This window comes from Ciconia boyciana, chromosome 2, assembly GCF_034638445.1.
Source record: "Ciconia boyciana chromosome 2, ASM3463844v1, whole genome shotgun sequence".
Taxonomy (NCBI): Eukaryota; Metazoa; Chordata; class Aves; order Ciconiiformes; family Ciconiidae; genus Ciconia; species Ciconia boyciana.
Genome location: NC_132935.1, coordinates 115,826,608 through 115,844,371, shown reverse-complemented (window position 1 = coordinate 115,844,371; position 17,764 = coordinate 115,826,608). Strand labels below are relative to the sequence as shown.

The window sequence follows — 17,764 nt, the reverse complement described above, 5'->3', positions numbered from 1 at the left end:
ATAGCTTGGATGTAACAAGATTGTATTTTTGACAGCTTAACATTATGTGATCTATTTATTAAATAGAAAGTGCTCTGACAAGGAAGAGTAGCCTTATTCTTGCCATTTCAGAAAGGGAATTGGCAAGCACCACCCTTGCACGCTAGGCAGCATGGTGGCCTGGCTCTGCAAAGCTGATGTTCTTCATGTGAGCAGATTTTAACAAATATTGTTGAGGTGGAATTATACCCTGCAAAGCAGGAGGTAGCAGGAGATGTAAATATACATCTCCTAGGAAGGGCTAAAAGGCAAAGTGGAGTGAGACTGCACGGTCACGTGTATATTTGTGACCATGCAAACCACTGAGTTATCTGTAGGACAAGGGAGTTAACGTCTGCTTTTTTAAATCTTTGCACGTTTGTTATGTCCAGTCCTTCCATAAATATGGGGGGTGTTCTCCCATGTCTATAAAAAGACATGAGTCATAATTTTCATAAAGTATGGGATATTACAAATGTATCAGTTTCTGCGTGTCCCACACAAGATAGCTGGCAGGGCTAATTTTCACATAGTGGGTGCTAAAAATGAAGCTTTTATGGGTACATTAAAGTTAGCCACTCAAAGCAGTGGTTACTTAGCCAGTCTTCTGGCCATAAGGATATATAATATCATGTAAAACTAAGTCAATTGTTTCTTGCTAGTATCTATTTTTGGAGCCAGTGACTAAATCAATACAAAAATGGTATATTAATGCCAGCTTCATTTAATCAAGTAAAATTACTGAGCAAAGTCGCTGACCTACTTTCCATACACCCCACACATTCCTTCTTCTGAAAGAAAAAAGGCAGTCCTTCCCTGTAGTGCCTCGTTTGAGTAAGCTTTCTCCTACGCTATTGATAATGTTCATCAAGATATACGAGTGACCTTGTTTAATGCATTTGTTTTAACAGACAAATTTTGGTATTGTCGACTTTCACCTAATCACAAGGTCTTGCACTACGGAGACTTGGAAGAAAGTCCGCAGGGAGAAGTCCCCCATGATTCCTTGCAAGATAAATGTAAGTCATGCACAAGGATTGTGCTACTTTTGCTTCTTTTATGCTCATTCCTCTTTATAACTTGTAGTAGGTTTCTCTTAACACAGGACATGATCAACAGCTCTTTTTACGGAGATAGAGAGCAGAGGACATTTCCTCCTGCATTCAAACACTGTTCTCCTGGTTTTGGCAAATGTGTATGAGGACTGAGCTCAGCTTTCCAATGAGTTTATCATTTCGTTCAGCTTGGAAATGTCATGCCTTTCATGAGGAAGAACACAGTTTATTTTCATTGCTCGTCTAACTGCAGATGTCAAATAAAAATACTTGGGCATCTTCAGAAGCACTTCCTGTCCACGGAGACAGATATTTTTTCTGTGGCAAACAGTCTAGTGACTGAAGGAGAAATCCGTGGCAGGCAGAGGTCTTTTTCATTATCGTGGAGAGTGGATTTAAAGATGACACATTGCTGCAAAGAGTATTGAGAGGACCTTGCAGTTACTGTGTGCCCAACTGGCAGAGGACATGCCTTTGTGACAGCTCCTACCAGGTGATTTATCAGGATATTTTTTATGGACAAAAGTAATTTTGGAGCCCTTCAGAAAATCATACTCTCGTGAAAATTTCTTCTTAGTCCTTCAACATGAGTTGTAGATGTTTAACCTGCAATCCTGGGAAAGTTTTTTGCGATGACTGAGATAATTACCAGTATAGCTCTGTCACCAGAAAGTGACTCCAAGAAATCAAGCACTGAATAAGGAATCATTTCTTTTTGTTCTTTTCTGAATCTCCATTAGTAATAAATGCCATTCTTGGCATTATTAAATTAGGCACTCTTGTACAAGTATTCCAGCTGGTAGCTCCACTTCTTTCATGGAATAGCAGAAAGACTAATTTTTCAGATACTGGAAATTTCTCCAGCCTGAAAATTGAGAAAGTAGAAAATCAGTGATTTAAACTTTCCTGTATATTAGTAAAACAAAGAATTGTTTCTCTTTTCTTCTTCCCTAACCTATCTCCAGGCAGCACCTTTTAAAATTTCTAAGTGCTCCCAGATGCAGTCTGGGAGGGAAAGAGGAAGAGCCTGTCTGATGCTGGAGCCCTGGCAGTTTGCAGTCACGTTCCTTTGTTTTCATTGCCTTACAGATTGCCTGAAGGATGTTTCACGCTCTTACTGCAGTTTTGGAAGAATGTAGGACGGGGGTTCACATTGCTGCATTGGCACTGGAAGAGGCTGTTTTTCTGGATGAGGCTTAGAGAAGTAGCCCTTGAGTGTTAACAGTAGCATCAGAATGACAGAAGAATGAAGGTCACACTTGAACTGCAGGCACAGTTATGAGACCAGCAGTTCCCAGATTTGTTTGCTTGGAGCACACTTCCACTCTTAAACCCCTGACCCTGGCTGCAAGTTTCATCTTGCACTTGCATTTTCCGTAGGCTCTTGAGCCTACCCAGGAATGTCAGGATCCCATGGGGACAAAAGGCTCCTACTTTAGGAACCACTGGGCCAGACCCAGATGTTCCCAGTGCATGCCTGCTGGCAGAGCAGATACTGATGCAGTTTGAGAAAGATACGGTTATTTTGTCAATATCTCAGGTTTTTAGGCGATGAAGGATATGAGTGTCACCCACATTAGAGTTTAATTAAACAGTTGAGAATATTGCAAGATAAAGGATTATAAATGGCACTATTGTTCAAAACGTGTCAGACCAAACTGGCTTGGGAATTTTACAGAACATTTTTGAGAAATATTCTGGTGTTCTTTGTATAGACTTATATTGAATTTTGAACTATTAAGGTCTGAATATGATGACCAGATTGTCAGCATTTGGGAGCAGGTCAACAGATGAAAGAGAATAGGTGGGTAAGAAAATGGAGGACCAAGAGAAGCAGCATAGGGCATTTTGTGTAGTCCTTGCCAAGCTTGGATAACTAGTGTCTATCTCCAAAAATAAATGTGGGGGGTTTTAACCTTTTCACTTCTGTGAATGTCACCTCTCTCTTCAGGCTGGCAGAGTTAACAAGCTGTGCAGATTCCAGCTGGGACAGAAAACAGCTGCCCTCTTTCTCAGGGCTATCTGTTGTGAGCACATCACATCTGTGCTCACACCCTCCAGCATCTTGTAGTCAGCTTCTGATACCATCTGAAGTATTTGATTCTATTTTTCCAAAGGAAGGAATAGGCCAAGTTCCAGATAAATAAGGATCAGAATGTCACATCAGCCTGCGATCTCCCATAGTAACTGCATTCCAGATCACAGAGATCGAGTGCATGAAACATGGAGAAAAGCCTTCTTGTTTAAGAGATCTAACTTGAGAAAACCCTACCTTATGCAATCAGAGAAATTGATTTTCTGAGCATCTTCAGCAAATGGCAGGGACTCTTTCTTCTTAAGAAGACCTTTCTACCATAGTTGCAGTCAAATACCTCCTTTACTTCCCAGTTTGTCCTAGCTCTCTCTCTTCTCTCAAAAATAATGTCTCTTCTGGGCCAAAAAGTAGGGTAGTGTCAGAGAAATAAAAAGCCAGCAGGGCCACAGCATGAAATGCTGAGACTAAAGGCAGGAGAGGTTGAGTAGTGAAGAGCCAAATAACTTCCATTTCTTTTAGTTTTCCATGTAAAGAAAGTCCTTTAAAAATGTCTGTTATATCCCATGCTATCTGTTTGACCGTAGTGCTGAGGTAATCTGTAATAAAATACATAGTGTTGCTGTACCCTGTAGAAGAGAAAATGCATTTCTCCCAGTATTTCCATTAGAGTTTGTAAAGAACTGGGCGGTAACAGACTTTCATATTATTATGCTGTTCTATATGTATGGTGCTTTTCTGCAGCCACAAGGATAATGGATTGTTTATAGATTGTAGAAACTGTCACTCGCTGACCATATTGTATTATGGAGCATATAGATTCTCCATAATGTAATTACTGTTGGAAAATTGACTTCCACTTGAAACTCAGAGAAATTCATCTTTATGTTTTGGCGACCTCACTCTGTGAGTGAGTCTGAGTGGCAGCAGCTTCCAAAACTTTTTTCTTACCATTTTTTTTTTTAATGATTTCTGATCATTTCACATTTTAAAGTAATTGGAATGGGTCATTATAAGCCTTAGTAGTCCTCATTATTTTTAATACCAGAAAGCAACTAAGCTGCTGATGGGAGTGAAATAGAAAGCTATTTGAAAAATTTATACAGGCACTAAGAGAAGGACAACAGCATCGAGTGAGGTAGGGTCCAACTCACCCAGCATCCTCTCTCCAGCAGAGACTTTACCTGGATGCCTAGGAAGGAGCAACAACAGGGCAGGCATATTACAGTAAGGCAGAAAACAGTATACATTTTCTAGATACACAAGTACACATAAAAACTCTCCAGACAGAGCTACACATCTATATGAAACACTCTTACCCGAAGTAGTCTCAACAGGCAAGAAAAAGCATACTCATTTTTATCCAGATGCCTGAAATTTTGTCAAGACTCACTGATTCCTATTTTAGTTGTTATCTTCCGGATTTCTTTCTTACAACAGGCTGGAAATGGCAAAGGAGGTGGCAATTTTAACACATTAGTCTTGCCTCTTTTTAGACTCTAGCTTTTACACAACTTGGTTATAACTCATTTTCTGGTTTTTGCTTTTGTTTCTTTTTAATGCAGTGCCAGTGGCAGATATAAAAGCTGTTGTGACTGGGAAAGATTGCCCTCACATGAAGGAGAAAGGAGCTCTTAAACAAAACAAGGTATGGTTCTCAAATTGTTACGAACACACACCCTGCAGAATACAAAGCTTGTCAACTTGACCTTCCCTGAAGTAATACAGGTATTTTTCATTCCAGCCTGCCATCTTTCTGTGTATGCACACACACTTTGTTTTCACTTCGGACCATTTGAGTTAAATTATTAAGACAGTCTACGCTCCTTTACTCAGATTTCATGGCAGACGTGCATTGTGATATGCCCAGAGCACATTAGGATAGTCTTTAATAGTGGTGTCTTCTACCTCTAAAGCAAAGCAGTTTTGACTGCTGCTGCAGAGCAGCATTGATTGTTGGTACCTACTCCTATATTATCTCTGATAAGTAACTAGTTTGTTCCAGCTGTCTTCTCTGATGAGCTCACATTCAGTGAACACTGGCACATACCAAATTTGCAGTTAATGTCCAGCTGATGCTAACTTCAGGTCCAGTCAGGTAGAAAAACAACCGCCAACAAAAGGATGTAAGGTAAATGCTAGGCAATTAATGAGGTGTATAAAGATGTGTTCAGCAGTGCATTTGGGAAAAAATGTGTAGGAGATGATGATCAGCTTAAATTAGATTTATACTACCTTTCAGAGTTTCAGATCAAGAGCTGTGAACTGACAGTAGGACTCAAATTGTACAGTGCCAGAATCTTGCAGAGTTTTTGTTAGTAAGAATTGCCACTACAGCAAGAAGAAATTGAGTTACTAGCAAAGTCGGACGTCTTTGGTAGTGATGGTCTTCATGCCATATTGTATGAGGTATGTTCTTAAGTTTTCCATCAGGTCGTGCTGTCTGACCTTACGAGAAGGAGTGAAACTCTAATGATGTTCTAGAACCGCACCCTAAGGTCTGGGAACCAGATCAGAGGATTTGAATCAGAATTTCTAGTTACCTGAAACTGAGAAATTTTGGGTCCAACTAGAAAGATATTTTGATGGACAAAATAGTAAAGTTAAGAGTTCCTGCTTCAGCACTTTAAAAATAAAATGCATGCATTTAGTGTTCAAATAAGTACTGGAAAAAACAGTTCTGATAGGAACCACAGAAAACGAAAAGGCACTGTCAAAACTACATCACACAACTTGCAGATTCATAGCTGCAACTTTTCTTTCCTTAACTATATGCAGATATGCAGAGCATCTCAAGTATTCTTTGCACGTGTTTCTCATACAGGAGTTGCTCTAAGTCTATCAGAATACGGTCATCTCCTTTCAGCACTGGCTTTACCTGGTTGGAAGTGAAAAAGTCAAGCCAAGCCAGGAAAAAAATCCCAGGAGTATTTTTCCCTGTTGATTTTCTGAATCAGGATACTAACACACACGCACACAATAGATTGCATACAACTCCTACCTCATGTTACAGCTGAACCATCAACAGCATTTGGCTGGGGCATTTATATGATGCATATAAAGTATTTTTAGTGCTTCCTTGTCTTAGCACTCATATGTCCGCACAAAAAGGAAAGATGAGAAGAAGGAAAGTAGTGGGTGGCAGTGACGGAAATGTGTCATCTTTATGGAGCAGTAATGTCTAGATAGTATTTAATGCTAAATAGCAATGCTGCAGATGAGTTTGTCCTCAGCTGTCAGAATCACCCCATTTCCTCAGGTAAAATTGCTTTGGACTGGCATAAAACTACTGGCTGAGAATGTGAAGATCAAGAGTTGATAGGTAGCATGGCTGCATCCATAGCTGGAGCATTCCGTTCGTGATCACGGCAATAATAATTATGAAGTTTTTACTATTTCTGGTGTGGTGGGGGATTTGGGAGTTTGGGGTTTTTTTTTACTTCCTCGATTCCTTCATTTTTCCCCTGAGAATCACAGAATTTGTGAAATCAGTTGTCATCCCAATCAAACTGTCATGCACAATATTGCAACTACTTAAGTGACATCATAGAAATAACACATCATTGTTTGTGGAGTACCAGGTTAATGTGGACAATGAAATGAAAATTTAAAAAAAAAAAAAAAAAAGCCAGACACAGGATGCAGTTTGGCTGAGCTTGGTGTATGGAACCTTTCACTTCCTGGAATTTCACAGTCAGTGATACATTTTTTTAAGAGGCCTTTTCATCCTGTGCTTTCTTTGTACATAGATAACGACCACCTTAATGTTTATTCATTAGCAGAAAAGAAAATTGAATGGTAGAATGCCACTGCTATGAACATAGCTGTGGCATTTGCTATGGACATAGCTGTGGCAGAATGTCACATATGTCACGTATGAACACAGCTGTGGCTTCAGCATCTCTTTATTTGCTAGCACATGGTCGTTATTCTTCCAGCGGGACTATTTAGAAATAGATAAGAGTTAAACTGAATTGGAATTTGCATGCATATGAAGCTGGAACGGCTTGATAGGACCAGACCTGAATCCATTGTTGTTCATCTTGCTTGTGTTTATAAATTAGGTTTAATTTTAAAGCCCTCATTTCTGACTCTCTAGTAATATTAATGAATTTCAAGGAAACGAAATATATTAGATTTTGCAGCCTTCAAAACAAAGCATGAGAGAAGAATTTGGAAAAAACATTGCAATGTATTTCTAAGTGTTCTTCTATCACCCTTCATTTGCTGATGTGGCAGGCATCAGGCTCGGTGCCTTTTTAGTCAGCAGAAATGGTTCTGCTCGCTTCCCTCTTATTCTGCAGCTTCAATTCTCTTTTACTTCATGTTGGTTGAACAAGTTCCCTGCCACTGCATATATAGATAGTTCTCTGGGAGGGATCTTCTGGCTCTGGCAAGCAAACTTAACATGGCTGTGGTCTCAGCCTTCAGCACAGACATGGTTGTTTTGAGGCTGTTGATGACAGAGTAGGCAGAGAGTAGTGAAGTCATTCCAGCTGCATGGGATCACTCAGCCGTAGGCACCTAAAATGCCTCTTCATCAAAAATAGCTTGTCTCTGGCCCACATGAGGGGCCAGCAGAGACTGTGGGAGAGAGAAACTCTGGGCGTGGGAGAGCAAGCTTCCCCTCATACCAGCTGCAGCAGCTTTCCCTGCAGAGTTGAAACCAAGGAGTGGGAAGTGTCCAGCCAGCAGGTGCAGTTTCTTGTTCCCTGTTTTCAGTGAAGCTCAAAAGAGAGGCATGTCACGGGTCCCAATACTGTTACCTTTGACAAGCATCTAGGCAAGGGCAGAGGTCTGCAAATGTGCAAGGGTGGAAAGAGTTAGGAGTGTCAAGGGAGCGAGTTCAACGGATTGAGGTGGTGGAGCAGAAAAGCAAAACAAAGAGGGAAGGAGCAGGTTGGAAGGAATGGGAGAGAAAGACCAGAATGCAAGAGAAACTTGTGGAAAAAACTGGAGTAGAAAATTACTTTGAGAAGGGTTGAGAAGCAGGACAGAAAAAGGAGCAGAAAGCCACAGGTGGCTGATGGAGTCTGACCAGTTTTCCTTTAGGAATTGCCGATTCCTCAAAATTACCTGTCATTGATGGGAATGTAACAAAACCAGGTAGGGGTGCCTGACAAGTCAGCCAGCTCAACCATTGAGACCACCATCAGTGTGGAGGGCCAGCTGGCAACTCCAGCTCCTTAGGCTTCCATTTTCCTTGACAGTTTGCTGTGCATGAGGTGACAGAGACACTGGCACCTGGAAGCTGTAATTCCTGAGCCTTTAGTCTCCAGAGCAGCGAGCAAAGAAGCTGAACTGGAGCCAGGGCTGCCAAACTCCCACTTTCCCCTATAAAGGGAAGCTTGGTGCCCTAAATGTAGCCCTTTCTCATTCTCTGCCTGACTGGGAATGACCAAACCCGTGGCTCCCTGGGATATTCCTCTTTCAGGCAGAGTTTTTGTCTCCTTTTCATTTCTTTGAGATGAACAAAAACTTAAATCCCTTGGAATTTCCCAGAGGACAAGTATATAGGGGCCAGGCCTATGGGATTGTTGTTGACCTTCATGAAATTCAGGAACATCATAGTAGAGCAGTACAAGCCCTTTTTTCAGTGATACGTTTTATTTTCACAACCTCAGTTGCATGGCTTGGCATGTTCTGTCAGTAATTGATAACACTCTGTGAGGAGATAATGCCAGGTCTGCGTGGGCAGAGGTAAATTTGTTTCTGTAATGAGGGACATCACTCTTAATAAGGTGTGGCTAAGAGACATGCCTAAAACACAAAAAAGCTACGTGACCCATGAGCCATTTGTTTGCTGAGTGCACCAGCACTATTAGTATCTGCAGCTTCTGTGGGGATTTAGTACAGACTTATCTCCTGTGGCCTGGCAATACAGCAGGTTGAGCCTAATAACTAAACTCAAGGAAACCAAGAGCATTTCCCATGAGAAGCCTGATCTCCGCTCATCCAAGATTATCCCTAAGGATTGCAAGTTTTGTGAATCAGACTCTGCTCTTAATCACACAAGTTCAAAAATGAAATAACCTGTACTGAAATCCAAAGACCTATGTCTGTTTCAGACCAGGAGATCAGGCATAGAAATCTAGAGCAATGCATATGCTTCAGTCCCCACAGTCAATTCTTCCATTTTAAAACTTACTGTAGTAAATTTAAGAAGCCATGCTCTTGTCACTGCTGGCAGTGTAGGGACTGTCGTCAGCTGAGAGTCAGCAAAGGCGATCAGTATTGTGGGGCTCAGGAAGTCAAGAAGCAAAAAGAACAGGACATGATACAGATCAAAATAGTTATGAGTCAGCACTCTCCTCTGTAGCTGGGTCTTTTTTCCACAGAGTTGTTATATTCATATCAGCTAGCTTACAGGTTACGGAATCCTTGTAACGGCGCTTGTAGTGATGCGTGCAGTAACCGTGATAACGCAACATCTTTACGCGCTCACTGTTGGCCAATGGAAGTTCATTATTTACTCAAATTGGATGGGTTTCCCCATAGGAACCCGAGGTCCAGGTGACTTTTAGGGAAGGTCAGTGCTTAATGAATTCACTTTGGCACCTTTGAAATTCCAGCTTCAATGCTGAGGGGAAAAAAGATTATAATTTTTTCCTTTCCCAAGACTCATTTGGGTCTTTATAACTAAGTAACCCAGATAGTTGAGTTTGACTGAGACTGGTGATTCTGGTTCAGGTAGAGACAAAATGACAGAAATCTCTTGGGAGCGAATAGTTTAATAGATTTCCAGAAGTGAAAAGAGCATAAGTATGTACCAGGAGATTAACTGTCCTGGCAAGATTTTTGACACAGAGAATCAAACCTTGCAGAACTTTGCAAGTTTAATCTATACAAATTGAAGAAACTATGGGTCTTCATGAAGAGTTTGTTGCAAGTGTACTATTATGGGTTATATTGATTTTAATCCTCGCCATTGCCTAGCTCAAATCTAAACTCAAATCCTAAAGTAATCCACAACTGAGTGAGCTACAGTCAGCACTGAGGGGAGTGAGTTTGTTTTGACTGAAGCATCTGTGTTGGGGTTCTTACTGTGCCAGTCTGTTGCAGTGGTCTGGTACTGCTACAGCTTTGGCCAGGCAGGAGAGTACCATAACATATTTTTCCACTTGTTTTGGGGAATAAGTGGTAGGAAAGACAGATAGACATTAATGTATTAATGCCTCTCTCATGCAACATTAATATATGTTTCTTTGTATTCTAGGAGGTGCTAGAGCTTGCTTTCTCTATATTGTATGACTCGAGTGGCCAGTTGAATTTCATTGCTCCAGACAAGCATGAGGTAAGTCAAGTTCAGAGTACAGAAACTTCTTTGGAGCCCTCTTAGTTGCTTTATGGCAGCAGCCAGCTTTATAAGAACGTAAGAATGGTCATTCTGGCGCAGAATGCAGATCCATCTAAACCTGTGTCACGTCTCATAACAAACTGAAAGCAGAGGGACTACTATGGGAGCAAGACCTTCTGCAATTTCCATGCATATCCTGAGCTACAGAAGGAACATGTTTTGTATTTGTACATCATAGAGTATATGGGGGTCCAAGTTCAAGATCAGTATTTCTAAACCCTACTGAAATATGAACCATAAGTAAGAGAAAGAAGAGAGCTTGGGCAGACCTCACAGTTTTCACAGACCTTGCTCGCCATTTCCTGGTGTAGTAAAGATTTCTCCTGGTCTGGTCTACCCTGGAGGATTTTTGCTGTGTGTTCAGTTTAGTGAACTTTAGTTCAACACCAAAGATTTGTACAGCCAAGCTCTTAAAGGATGACTGCCATCCTCAGCTCATCTTGATGATGCCACATAATCAGGGGAGGTTATACTGTTGTTGGGTCTCAATTTCAGCCAAAGACTTGTGTTCTCCAGAATAGCATATCCACTTATTCTTAGTTTCACATTGCTTAAGACCATTCATGACAGGTGATCGTAGAAGGTCCTCTCTATTACATCCCCATAGGGGGTTGTTTCGCAATGGGTCTCACTTGTATGAAGACTGTGTAAATATCAATAGCAAAGCAGAATGACAGCCTCCTCCCTGCTTCCTTGTCTTACCTGAAAACACAAGGAAATAGACAACATCATTGCCTTTTGGAAGGTGATGGAACTAGTTTACCTAATTATGTGGAAGCATTGGATGTCCTTCTCTCAAAGAACTTCCAAGTAAAGATTTAGTGGAATGCACTATATTAAAAAATAAAGAAGGAATAAAGTTCTTCCTTCTTATTTCTAAAGCAACAAGAGTTGGTGTCCCATTTGCACACTTATTTTATGGTGTCACATTTGGTCTCAGTTCAGGACACTGTGTTAAGATGATGAAACACAGAAGATTGCATTAAGCTGTGTTACACTGTAGTGTTATTAAAGTGCATGAAATTGCATTACAAGTGAAGTGTATTTAGTTACACAGCTTCAACATTTGCAATTCTGGATTAAAACCTTCAAATAAATGTTCATCTTAGGAGAGGAAATTAAGTTATGCTCATTTGGGTTTTCCTGGGGATTAATATTTGCGTGTCATTTTCAAGTATGTTCATTCCAGAGAAATATTTGCTGGTCAGTTTTGATCTAAGAGAAAGCAGCGATAGGATCCCAGGCCTAATGTGCCGTTAGAGCTGTAGGTCTAAGAAAAGCATGATTGTCTTCATCCTCTGAACGGAACATACGTTAGATGCTTTCTGATATAAATTCTCCAGAAACTGAATTCTAGTCTGTTTCAGCTCATAAGAGGAAATGGTCATAAAAATGGACAAATTTTTCCTCCACTTGTATCTCAAATATAGCCTGTGGCTACAAGTGTTTTTTAATGGTCCAAATGTTCAAGAACTGCTACTGCACCCCACTGACGGGCAGTAGCATTGTGAGATGCACTAACCCAATTGCTCGTGATTGTGTTAACACACCTATTATCTTTATTTCTCTTTTTGATCTTGTACAGCTTCTTAGAAACAAAATTAATATGTTCAAAGAAACGGCCAGAGGCAGCAGTCTCTGCTGCTACTTGACAGTTCCCAAGTGAATGTTTTCAAAAGGGCATCTCACTTCCTCTGTACTTTTCCATGGTCTACAGAAGAGTGAGCTGTAATTAAAGCAAAAAGTGCAAATGTTCAGAGGAAGCACCCACAAGGAAAGGCAAGTAGCATGTTATGAAGCCCCTGACTCTTCATCAACGTAACTGGGGTGCTTGTGAATAGAAGTGCTAGTTTAGCAGCGTTGTCAGCTTGGGAGGTTTGGTGGGTGACATCTTAACGTTTAGAAAGCTTTGTGTGAAGCACCAGGAATGATGTTAGTACATGACAATTTCAGGTCAAACCTTACAGGTTTTTTTCAAGCACTTCTACAGTCCTCATGATTGTAGAGTGAGGTCTGAATGTGGGAATTGGGTGTGTCCTAAAACCAAAAACTGAGCGAGGATCATAGGATGATTCAGGTTGTAAGGGACCTTGGGGGTGTCTCCAGTCTGACCTCCTGCTCAAAGCAGGTCAGCGTTGAGCTCAGACCAGGTTGCTCGGAGCTGCATCCAGATGGATGAAGCCTGCACAACCTTTCTGGTTGTCTGGTTCCACTGCCTTGACTCCCAAGGTATTACTTTAATTTGGACCTCATTCTTACACACTTAAGTTTGGCAATACCCTTAGCCATCTGTTGGAGCTTACTGCTAGCCCGAGGATTCAGCACTGTGAGATCACTCCATCGTATTTGTTTTTCATTTAAATACTAATAGCTGGTTTTAACTACATAGCTAAAAGGTGGATTAATCTTACCCTTGATTTTTGACAGAGAAACTGATGAGGGAGGCTATAATTAGATTTTATTGGAGTTTCATGAAAATGAATCTGTAGTAAATTAATTTTTCAGTGGCTCTTAGTCTATTTCGCATAGTAAAAAGAAAAAAGCTTCTGAATGAATGCTTCTGTTTTTCCACCATCTCATTAGGATTTCTCTCTGCTCAAAATGTACAGGAGTTTAATTAGATGCACTTGCCAATATGGAGATTAGAGAGGAAGCCCCTTTTCCAGGCCATTGCACTCATCTGAATTGTGGCCAGAATTTGGTTTCTGTGGGCCCTGAATGAATTATATCTGGAAGAGGAGAGAAATGCGGTTCTGCTTTCTGGCTCGCTGGGATTCCTCCCCAGAGAAAGTGCTGGCCGTACTCACTGAGCAGGTGATGGACGATTTACGTCAGGGGCTGCATCTGTTGAATGGATGCTCTGCGCTCCTGTAACCTGAGCAGAGTCTTTTGCCTTTGTGTTCCTTTCCTCAAAGTGAATTCTGGGAATACTTTCCCAAAGAAAGCTTTCAAGTCGATCATAAAAAATTATAGTCTGTTCAAAAATAATTACATTTCTAGGATAGCTTCTTTCTTTTCCTGATGTTCTCTGTACACTCCACAGAAATTGCATACTTTAAAAGTCTTCAGCAACACACTTTGAGAGCCTAGAATAGGCAGGCTAAATTGTTTCTTCAGTACTTGTTAGCAGGACAGCCTGAATGCTAAAGTCTCATCTATATAGCTAATCTCATATTAAAGCTGCAGCTTGGCTTACCAACACCCTGGGTGAAATCCTAGCTCTCCTGCTGTTTTGTTACTGACTTAAATGGGTCGGATTTCACTGTGGATGTTGAAGTGTGTTAACCATCCTCTTTTAAAAATATGCCCTTTTTCTGGATGAAGACATACCCCAAGAGGGGGTTTTCTCTCTCTTCCTTAAAAATAATCCTCATTTCTGCTGTAGGATGAAGTCAACCATGGTTATCTTTAAACTTGGCGGTATCATGTAACAAATGGTCAGCTAAATTTAAAATCCATTTTTTGGCATGAAATCTAGCAGAAGTATTTGTAAGATAAAAATGCAGTTACGGTTGATTTAATTTTCTCCTGCAAACTAGGACACAAGTTCATGATTGAAATCTTTATTTTTAGATGATAGCATTTGAGTACTTCTGTTCATAGTTGAATAAATGGCTTGTAGTAATAAATGGAATTGACTTATTTGATAGAAGTTGACTCTAGATCACCACTCTCCCTTGGGTTTGTTCCTTATTTTAAATGGTTATTCAGCCCATGTTTATCTCAGACTGTCAGCTGTTGGGAAAGATGGCATCTCCTATTAGGAAAAAGCTAACAATAAGGAAGGGGTTTTAGAGGCCAGTTCGGCATTTGCAGCATTTAGAATTACACCAGGTAGCTTGGCATTTAATTTTCATGAAGGATACAGCATTGATAGAGTCTGTAGTTTTCACAATATGTTATTTTGTGTAAAATTGTGGTAAAGTAGGCATAGATATGTAGGTGAGAGCCTATCTTTGTGTAGGTCAATTGGTACCACTTAATCTATAGGAAAGCAGACCACGATAAAACTAGATAGTTGGGTTCAAAAAGGCTAAGTGCCAGGTCCTACACTTGGGCCACAGCAACCCCACGCAATGCTACAGGCTTGGGGAAGAGTGGCTGGAAAGCTGCCTGGCAGAAAAGGACCCGGGGGTGTTGGCTGACAGCCGCCTGAATGGGAGCCAGCAGTGCGCCCAGGTGGCCAAGAAAGCCAGTGGCGTCCTGGCTTGTATCAAAAACCGTGTGGCCAGCAGGAGTAGGGAAGTGATCGTGCCCCTGTACTCGGGCACTGGTGAGGCCGCACCTTGAATACTGCGTTCAGTTTTGGGCCCCTCACTACAAGAGAGACATTGGGGTGCTGGGGCGTGTCCAGAGAAGGGCGACGAAGCTGGTGAAGGGTCTAGAGCACAAGTCTTGTGAGGAGCGGCTGAGGGAACTGGGGTTGTTTAGCCTGGAGAAAAGGAGGCTGAGGGGAGACCTTATCGCTCTCTACAACTACCTGAAAGGAGGCTGTAGAGAGGCGGGCGTTGGTCTCTTCTCCCAGGTAGCAAGTGATAGGACGAGAGGAAATGGCCTCAGGTTGCGCCAGGGGAGGCTTAGACTGGATATGAGGAAATTTTACTTCACTGAAAGGGTTGTCAAGCATTGGAACAGGCTGCCCAGGGAACTGGTTGAGTCGCCATCCCTGCACGTATTTCAAAGACGTTTGGATGAGGGGCTTAGGGACACAGTGTAGTGGTGGTCTTGGTAGTGTTAGGTTTACGGTTGGACTCGATGATCTTCAAGGTCTTTTCCAACCTAAACAATTCCGTGATTCTGTGATACAGGATTTCTTACACAAAGAGTCAAGAAGGATTTTGGGTGGGATTCAGTTTACCTAACTTAGCTGTCTTGGAATTAAAAGTTTGGTGTAAGATAATCACGCTCTTTCTGTAAGTATTGGGGAAAGAGAAAGAGAGGGGGAGAAGGAGATATCTCCAGAGGTTCATTTCATCAAAAGTTAGGTATTGTTCTTTCTCCCATAACTACTGAAGAATATTCAACAAGAAGTTTGAAGGAGATACCTAACTATCAAACAACTAAATGTTGTAGTTTCTTCCCATTTTTCAGGAATTGCTTGTCCATTTTCTGAGCCGTTCAGTGGAACATGCCTTCTTCATGATATGAGCTAATAAAATGAATCAACCTAATTTTAGGTCTCTTCGTAAGTCCCTGTGGGAGCAGTAACTGTAGAGGACCAGGACAGACAAGCAGTTTGTGTACGGAAAGTATATTAATGACAGTTTTTATCTTTTCCCTGTGCAGTATTGTGTATGGACCGATGGGCTGAATGCCCTCCTTGGGAAGGATATGTTGAGTGATCTAACGCGGAACGACTTAGACACGCTGCTCAGCATGGAGATAAAGCTACGCCTCCTTGACTTGGAAAACATACAGATCCCAGATGCTCCCCCACCTATCCCAAAGGAGCCCAGCAACTACGACTTTGTTTATGACTGTAACTGAGGCTGCCACTGAAACTTGCTTCGAAACTGGAAATACTATAACTGGAGAGAGAGAGATTAAAAAAAAAAAGAAGAGTGTGAGGAAAAAAGAAACCCACTTGTGCACCTTGGATTTTGGCTTTGGGGAGGGGCGTAGAAACACTTGCATTCCTCCCTGTTCCCTGCATCCCTTCCTTCCCCATTCCCATCTTCCCCATTGCTCATCCAAATCTACATTGCTTTAATTAACTTGTAATTGCAGGCCGTTGGCCTCGCTTAAGGCAAAGACTGCCACTAAGAAGCACCCTCCCGAGGACTTTTTTTACATTTTTAATACTGGAATAGACATTCTTAACTAAAGGACGATGTTATCAAACTGCATGCCTGTGAAACCCACTTGGCAGGGCAGAGGCTTTAACTGGAAGGAGGAGGGAGGTAGGGAGCAGAAGCAGCTACTGTAAGCAGAAGATTTCCCCAGACACTCCCAAGAGCCTGCTCACAACTGAATACAATGCGATGATGAAAATCGTTAACTGCTTCCCGGTGCTTGCACCATTTGTCACTGTCATTATTCTTTCCACTGCATCTCGACTCTTGCCACCAGCCTTCACCCAACTGATCGGCTCCCAGAATGGAAAGTCTGCAGGTTTTTGCTGTACCATACGCTGCAATGCTGCAACAGCTTTTAACTTCTTTTCCTCCCAGCTCTTAAATAGCCCCACACTAGCAGATCACTCGCACAAACTGTGCATGAAGCCACTAGTGTGTCCCATCCCTATAGCGTTCCCTAAGCCTCAGTTGCCTCTAAAATTGGCTTGTTGCTATTCAAAGTGATTTTTATTTTCTTGGTCCAAAGTTCAACAGTAATTTCCACAAATTAATTACAACTGCCAAACATCCGGGTTTACATTGTTGTCATTGCTACAGTGTTACGAATTTGCAAGGGATTTTTTTTGTACGGGTTCTAATTTTTTTATTTTATTTTGCCAAACAAATATATTTAATGAAAACTAATTTCATTGTGAGTACTTTTGGGGGACAATATTTTTACTTAGTTTGCATTTGGAACATTTGCCCTGAAGGGAAAAAATGATATTTCCCTTCAACTTCACTGTTGAATAAAAATTTGAGTTGTGATGATTCTTGGAACTGTGTTTTTCTTCTGAAGTTGTCTTTTTTTCTTTAGGGTTCCTAGCAATTCTGAGGTGTTTGGTACAAAGAAGAGAGGGAAAGGTGGAACCTTTCTTACCTGCATCTTACCTGCATTTAATTCACTTATTTGTTCATGGTGACAAGGATGCATCCAGAGATCTCCATTGCCATGGGTACAGGAGCCTTCCTGTGAGAAGGATGCTTTGTGAAATCCGAAATCACAGCATACTGGTGTGCTCATGGCCAATTTAAGTCTGCTGCCTTTACCGTGTTTGCTGGAGTAGCTGTGCTCCTGTATGTCCATTTCCTCCATTGAGAGTGTTTCTGGCTGCAGCAGACTGGTACTGGGGAAGTTTGGGCTTTGCAGGATGGATTTCCTCCCTCCTCATGTTCTTCTAGGTATTTCCTGAGTCCATATACTTACTCAAAAGTGCTGGGTCTAGATCTAGAGGAACCCACCAGCCCTTTCCCTCCCACCGCACAGGCTGAAGGCAGATGTTTACGTGTGTGAGTTCCTCTCCTACTCAGACCCAGCTGAAGAAGACTGTGAAGGGGTTTTGTCAGAGCTTGTGCTAGTGAGAAACCTAGAGGGTGGTTCCACTTCAGACAGATGCAGAAGACCTCAACTGAGGTGACCTTTGCTCCATCCAGCCGGCTCTGGGGCAAACATCCTGACTGACCTCAC

At 41.6% G+C, this 17,764-nt stretch overlaps 1 protein-coding gene across 6 annotated transcripts in view; it reads left to right on the top strand.

Annotated features, from left to right (window-relative positions):
- Positions 1-17,067, top strand: part of ELMO1 (engulfment and cell motility 1) — a 311,109-nt gene extending 294,042 nt beyond the window's left edge. For all 6 annotated transcript variants that reach the window (XM_072853673.1, XM_072853671.1, XM_072853672.1 and 3 more), the window contains 4 exons: positions 930-1,037; positions 4,671-4,753; positions 10,322-10,399; positions 15,749-17,067. In XM_072853673.1, the coding sequence (XP_072709774.1) occupies positions 930-1,037; positions 4,671-4,753; positions 10,322-10,399; positions 15,749-15,949 (470 nt within the window). In that variant the 3' untranslated portion in view covers positions 15,950-17,067. The remainder of the gene's footprint in view (positions 1-929; positions 1,038-4,670; positions 4,754-10,321; positions 10,400-15,748) is intronic.
- Positions 17,068-17,764: the final 697 nt, after the last annotated feature.